At 35.0% G+C, this 7649-nt stretch overlaps 1 protein-coding gene across 1 annotated transcript; it reads left to right on the plus strand.

Annotated features, from left to right (window-relative positions):
• Nucleotides 1–4734: 4734 nt before the first annotated feature.
• Nucleotides 4735–5989, plus strand: LOC132179544 (transcription factor IBH1). The gene has a single exon (XM_059592283.1). It carries the CDS (start codon nt 5020–5022, stop codon nt 5503–5505), a length of 486 nt encoding a protein of 161 aa, XP_059448266.1. The 5' UTR covers nt 4735–5019; the 3' UTR covers nt 5506–5989.
• The last annotated feature ends 1660 nt before the right edge of the window (nt 5990–7649 follow it).

Here is a 7649-nt window from a genome sequence, read left to right on the forward strand (position 1 = left end):
AATTGATAAAGGTTGTCATGTCTGTTTCTTGACAAAGGCAGATGGTTGGTTACTCTGAATTCTCGTGGATCACCAAAGCCATTGACATGGAAACTATCACTTAAATTATAATGATGTTTAAGCATTTAGCAAAACGATGAGTTTAGTAGTTAAGAGGTCTAATTTCTGGAAAGCTTCATTTCACGTGTGTGGCGGCCCCGGCCCCCTCTCTCTTTATCCTTCTTCACTATATCTCTGTCACCCTCCCATTGATTCTTACGTACCCATTAGCTTATAAGGCCAAAACCAATATGTCGGCATGAATCAAAGAGAGAGAACATGATCATCGATCATGTGATTCATGTGCATGATGTTGGAAGCTCACGGTAAGTTTGGTTTATGAGATTATAGCCCATAAAATTATTAAGGTCTTGGCCGGTGACGGCAACATGAGATTAAACCCGTGAATGGCATGGCAGTTAATTGAGTGGAAAAGCGCGCAGCCGGTGATTTCCAAAACCAGCGAGACACCCCACTAATGACGGCACCAAACCCGTGAATGGAAGTTTATGGTATCTTTGACTTTTCTTTTCAATATCCATTCTCAATTTCTATTTGCTTTTTTTTTTGGAATAACTTGAAGAAAGAAAGAAAGAAAGAAAAAGTGGGAGAGGAGAGTCGGTGATATTGCTTGATCAAGGAAAATCAAAATTATTAATACTATTATTAACAATTAATACTACAAATTACACTTTTATTATTTAATTATTCTACAAAGCTGATGTGATAGTCCCAACTAATTATTGGATCAAATATTTGTTAAAAAAAATAAAAAATTTAAAGGCTAGTTGAGACTCTCAAGTCAAGTTTATGAAATAATTGTAAGCTAAATATGTGGTATATATATAACATCACTCATTATTAGTACGCTTAATAGCCTATAGGAACATACAATCTTCTTCATTTTATTTTTTTATTTTTTTTATGTGAAATGTTATATATCACACTTTTATCTCATTCAACTAATGTGTCACTGTCAATCAACCTTTTAAATCAATTCTTAAATTTTTTTTTTTAAAAAAAAATCGAATGTTGATTGATAGTGCGATATCAGCAAAGTGGTATAAAAGTTGGTGTATAGCATTACACTTCTTTTAGAAGCAAAGTAATGCTAGAAATTACTGTTTTAGTGCACAATAATTTAATGGTAAAAATGGAATCATTGATTGGAACTATCATAACAGTATTATAGGACGGTTAGTGTTCTTACTGGATAAAAATTGGCATATTGCATTACTACCATCATTTGAACAGTAAAATAGTGAAATGGAGAAGACAACATTAATTACTACAACCTTTAGTTCTAATTCAAATTTGGAAAATGCTAAAGATAATATCAATTTGTAGAAAAATTGATGTGGCATCGTACGTGGCAACTGCCACATCAGTTGAATTATGAAGTTGTTGATGTGGCAAAATTCATGTAAGGGCCACGTTAATTTGTAAATAATGTATGGTAAATTTTGTAGTGCCCTTAGCATTAATGCTCTTCAAATTTATAAGACAGCTATCAAAAAATAAATTTAAAGACAGTATATTACCATGTCAATTGCCACTTCTTAAACTTAGAAGTTAACCTTAACGAAACCATTCTAGCTCGAGTAATCCTACAAGTCTCTCTTGTATAATTCTAAGAATGATGTGAATCTTAAAATTACCATTGGGCTTGTGATTGATCATTATTAAATTTTGATTTAATGATAATTTTAAAATTCACCTCACTTTTGAAGTGACACAAGAGGACCTTCCAACCCTATTACTAAAACCCTTAACAGTGTTGAACCCTTGTCTCCCTCGCCCGCTCGTGCGCTCATGACACCTGTGTTGAACCTACTTACAAGTATTGTCTAAGTGAACCCTCATCTCCCTTCACGTATGGTCCAACCTCCATGGCTGATTTAGACCATGGTGGCCATAGTCGGTCCTCCACAGCCACAAACATCCTCCATATATAGATATATAACACCATACTAAAAAAAAAACTAATAATTCACCTCCATATTTTGTTGTTATAAAAAAAAATTAACAAGAAAATTTAATTTGTTGTTTTGTTATTACTGACGTGATAATTAGTTATACTAATTAACTGCTATGTGTAAAAACTATAATACCCCTTTAAAAGCACTCATTTAATCTTATCGACATGCATGTGTAAAGTTTCTAAGGCTGTCACTAAATTTAGATGACAAAGCGACAACGAGGTATGAGTGTACCTGTGTGATTTCCTTGCTTCCTTCCTTCCTGGCGCCCTTTTTCTTTTTCTCTTTTCATAAATCTTAAATGCAAAATATATAGGCCAATCCTTCTCTTGGCAGGTGGGGATCAAAGAAATAAAGAAGATGACAAGGAAGAAATAGAAGAGGGCATGCATATAGATTATAGGGGCTAGCTTGTAGCCCTCATGAATAATGAGAAAATATTTATACAGTAAAGTTTGTTAAAAAAACAGACATGCACAGCAGTTGAAGTGATTTATTCTCTTGGTCACAAGCCGACGGAGGAAGGATTCTGGAACACCCAACACTGTTGTTGAAGAGATGGTACTAGACTTCTTTGCCGCTTTTCCTCGGAAAATAAAAAGAAGACAACGACATGTGATTTTCCGGCTTACGTTTCAGTTTTTCATTTGCTGATCGATTAACTCATATTGATTGTCTGTCATTTCCCATGTGAATTATTTAATTTGGTCTTGAAACAACCTTCGTAGAAAGACCGTAGATGATTACAATATTTGCTGTTAAAATAGATCTGATCGTTTTCTAATAATTTTATCGTGGATGTTTCTATAGTAGGAATATATCTATACTAGCTTGATTTTTTTGATTTTGTAGTTGACGGTGTGGTATCAAATGAGGATGAAATAGGAAATGAATGGGCAAGTTTCTCACGCGAACAAAACTATAATTGTTCTGACAATTTATGACATTGACAAAAATTAAGAATTAAAGATTGTAAATAGAACTTATGAATAGAAAAAATAACTATTAAGAAAGGGAATACGACTTAGTCACCTTAAAGAAAGCAGACAATGACTCTTAAAGATTAAAATTTTATTGATACTCGAAAAATAAATTGAAAAATAACATAGATGATATGCCTAAGTATACATTAAGTTTTGGGTCATCTTTAAGCAAATACTTGAAAAAAAAAAAAAAAAAAAACAAAAACAAAACAAAAAACAAAAAACAAAAATAACCCTGAAACTTGGAGATACAAATAGACTAAAAAAAGAAGAAAAAAATCTTAATTCAAATTTATGTCGATTCTTGCTATTTTTGTGCTTATTTTTTCCGTCAAAATATTCTAATACCATTAAGGAATACTATTAATTCAATATCTGACAACTTACTGATTCTTTTGCATCAGGTTTACTATAGTAATTTTAAATGTCCTATTTGTGTCCTATTAGGAATGATGTAGTTATTAAAATCACTCTTAGATCAAAACTTAATAATGATCAATCACAAGTCCAATGGTAATTTTAATAGTCATATCATTCTTAGTAGGATACAAGTAGGCCTCATAGAATTACTCGGTTTAGTACGTGCTAGTGTGTGTTTTTTTAGAATATCTTTTAAAAGTAAAGAACCATTATATTTTAGTAGTCAAATATTGAATCTTTTTTTTTTTATTTATTTTTTATTTCACGTAAATTAATTAAAGAGAATCCTTGTTAAATAAAGAGATGTGTCCTAATCAAAGGGTGAAAATAAGCTGCATATTCATTTCTAATATTAGCTTAATTAATTATTCTTTTTCTCTTGGGTTTTTTTAATATAGTAATGTTAGGTACCATCTTTTTATTCTCCTAAAATCCTCGTAAAGCTGATGTGACTTTCAAAATCACCATTGTATCAAAATTTAAGTATGATTCATATAAAATTTAATGATGATTTTAAAATCAACATCCGCTTTAGAAATATTTTAGGAAAATAAAAAGATGATACCTAACATTACTCATTAAAATTCCGTAATTGATAAAAAAAAATGAAAGGTGCATACTTGTCTTGTGGCTAAAAGGAGAGGAGAGGGTTAGCACTCAAAGGAGATTCTTTAAACCTAACACAAACACAAAGCATTGTTTGATAAGGAAGTAATGGAAGATTAGGAAAGAGAAAAAGGTTCCCATCAGACAAGTGGGTAACTGAGCCATGTGCGCTCATGTGGTGGTTGGCCCTTTGTGGGTCCACTAATCCACTTCTCCAACCCTATTCTTTGATAATGAAACTACAAATATACTTTCTACCATCAAGTGATCTTCACGCGCCACTCATTCATTCTCACGGGTTAAAAATTATCTCACATCTTTATTTGGATTCACAATAATTATTTGTCAAAAAAATTAAAAAAAAAATTATATGAAATTTGTATACGGTCCGATCACTATAAACTTTCAAGAATTAAGATAAATAATTACTGTAAATCCTTATCCAGACTGACGGGTGGCCGACTTCTTGTGGTGGGCTACCATTCTTCTTTCACAACATAAAGCAATCTGTGGGATATAATAATTAATATAATATTTTTGTGACTTAGCGTGATTCCCACGCTCTCCATTGCACCAGGACAAATGGGCACATCTTTATTACGATAAAGATAACAAAAACTTAATTAAATTATAATATAAATAAAACCAGGGTTCCATGGTCTAAAATTCTCTCTGGCCGTCCATTTTCAATCCACTTCTTCTTCTTAGTCCCTTCCCACAAATCCTACCATATTATTCCTCCTCTACATCTGTACCCAATACCCATCCCTCTCTCTCTCTCTCTCTCTCTCTGGTTGTGTCAGAGCAGATCTAGAGTTTTTTTTTTTTGTTGCCTTTTGTCTTCGCAAGCAAGAGGACCCTTTGTGTCAGAAGAAAATCCCATCTTCCAATCCTTAATGGTCACCCCGTTTGTCTGTCTTTCATCCTCCCAAAAGGTAACTTCTGTCAGAGAGTTGTACTACTAGGTTTGAGGATCTTCTTTGCATGCCACCATGGCCACAAAGGGTGTAACCCTAAACACAAACGCCCGGAAAATCAGGTTTGCTCGTAGATTTATCAGCATCCTCTTGAAAATGAGAAAGACAAGATCACCCTGTTCCAGCTCGTCCATCGAGGATGTCCGTAAACGCAGCCAGAGAATAAAGATCGCGGCGTATTCGTCCATGGCTCATGCAGTCGGGCCAAGGAGGGCCTGGAGCCGAGCCGTTCTTTTCAAACTTCGAAGCCGAGCAAGGCACCAGAGCATGATGAAGAGGAGATCCTTCGGTTTGCAGAAGAAAAGGGTCGTTGTTGTTAAGAATAATAATGATATTATTCCCTCAGGACAGCTAAGCCAAGCCGACAGGCTTAGACAGCTTGTGCCGGGTGGAAAAGCCATGGATATGTGCAGCTTGTTAGAGGAGACAGCCGACTATATTAGCTGCCTTGCCACCCAGGTTAAGGTCATGCAGACTATTGCTGATCACTTTTCTAAATGAGCATCACAAAAACTTTTCTACATATAGACAATGTCAGGGAAGGAAACAAAAAAGAAAAAAAAGATGAATAAAAAAGGTAGGGGGAAGGGTGGGGTAAAAAGGAATAAGAATAGAGGGAGTACGTGCTAAATAGATCATATATAGAACTGGTTTGACACGCACATATACAAACCTACACGTATTTAAAGACTCTTACGCTTGGCTTCTCTTGATTGTACATAGATAATCCTACTTGTTATGAGGGGATGAATAGCTTTTTTATATTATACTCTTTCTCTCTCTCTCTAGATGTCTGTTTGTGTGTTAATTTGTTGTCTGTAGATGCTTGTTACTGAGTTATTTTTGGTCTGGAGGGAGTGTGTATATAGACATATTTTTCTGTTGCTTGTGATATGTAAATTATTCTTCATACTGTTAATTAAAGTAGCGTTTCAGGTGAAAATATTGAGGTATGAAAAGAAATGCATGCCCCTGTACACACAGACGCGCGTGTTGGGTTTGATCAAGTATATATGGAACAGTACAGTTTAGATGATGTTTGTGGTAGCTAGTGATCATACAAGAATTAAGGAACATGATGATCGATCATGAGTTCCCTGTTCTTTTTTTTTTTCTGAGGTAAGATGTTTAAAGCCACCTCGAACGATCGATACTCAAAGCCAGTTTAATTTGCATGCTTAAATAGTGGCTGCTCTGTTCACTACGGATCCATCATCAAGTACATATAAATGTGTTTCTATATATTTCAAAGTTTCATGTTGATTTACCTGGTTTCCTACTTAGGGTGATTAAACATGATTTCTAAGCTCCCGAGATTAACTAACTTCTTTTCTATTTCAATATTTGTGCTGGTCTTTAACTTTGTATGGAGAGTACCTTTAGGTTATCAATACTATGACCACCTATTTGAAGAAAAATCTTCAAAAAACTGATTGCAGGCCGGCTGCCGGTGTATATATCTCAGAAAATAAATAAGCAACAGCTGGCACCGAGTTTAGCCCGGAGGAAGATCTGTAAGGGAAGAAGGAAGATAGAGGGTGGTTTGCCGGCGGTGGATCGTTCCGACAAGACCATTCCAACGCTCAAGTTAGTTTAGTGAGATAGGAGGAAATTTTGACAGAGCTAGTGATAGTAGGGTCAATTAGGCATACTTGAACAAACGCCTTTCTCTTCTCCTCCCTTTATAGGCCCTCATCCCTCGCCATTATTTCTAGGGCTTCAGGAATTCCCATCAATAGTCTATTACTATTATTGTTGCACGCGGAGATTCCTTTCCCAAGTTTGTTAGAGGAGTGCATTTCATGAGCAGGTCGTTGGCTGAGCTGACAAAGTAGGAAATCGAGAGCTGTATTTTGGATGCACTTTGGTCCTTTCTGAGCCGTTTGGGCTGCAAGCCACCGGGCCATCTAGGCCGGTCCTAGTTATCGGTCATCGGCCTCTTAGGCCCTTTGACCACAGGCCGCGAGACCTTTTGACCTTTTCTATAGGCCAATCAGTAGTCTCCAAATTTTCTTGAATGACTAATTGGGTGGGTAATCATTCATAAGAAATTGTATTTACAGGCATGTCACTAGTCCTGCCTCAGTTTGGCTATCAACGAAATTCCATTTTCATATCTAAAATAATCCAAAGAAACAAAAACTTTTACAGAAGTCAGAAGAGTAGCAGAAAACAAGGAAAATATTCCCTCTGTCGATCTTCCATTGACACCGGATAATGACTGTTTGCTTTGGACAAGCGTAAGATCATAGGCTTCATAGCCTCACTACAAAATTTGGCAGAAATTTTGACCGGAGGTTTTTGACGTGTCATTTTTTACGTTTAGCCACGGTTAAAAGGGGGATGTCAAAAATCCTTAGTTTTTGACGCGTCAACAATTTTTTTGACTTGTCGATTTTGACACGTCAAAAAATTTTGACGTGTGACTTTCGACACGTCAAAAATTTTTTTGACGTGTAGATTTTCACGCGTCAAAATTTTTTTGACGTGTAGATTTTCACACGTCAAAAACTTTTTGACGTGTCACACCATTTGACACGTTAAAAAATATATATTATTATTTTTTTTAATAAAAAATAATTATAATATTCTAATTCCTGATAATTATACAATAATTACAATATCCAATTATTACAATAATTACA

The sequence above is a fragment of the Corylus avellana genome, chromosome ca4, assembly GCF_901000735.1.
Source record: "Corylus avellana chromosome ca4, CavTom2PMs-1.0".
In the NCBI taxonomy this organism is placed as follows: Eukaryota; Viridiplantae; Streptophyta; class Magnoliopsida; order Fagales; family Betulaceae; genus Corylus; species Corylus avellana.

Bases quoted from the DNA above. Each gene is read 5' to 3' on its own strand.
- LOC132179544 (XM_059592283.1), top strand. From the start codon at position 5,020: ATGGCCACAAAGGGTGTAACCCTAAACACAAACGCCCGGAAAATCAGG.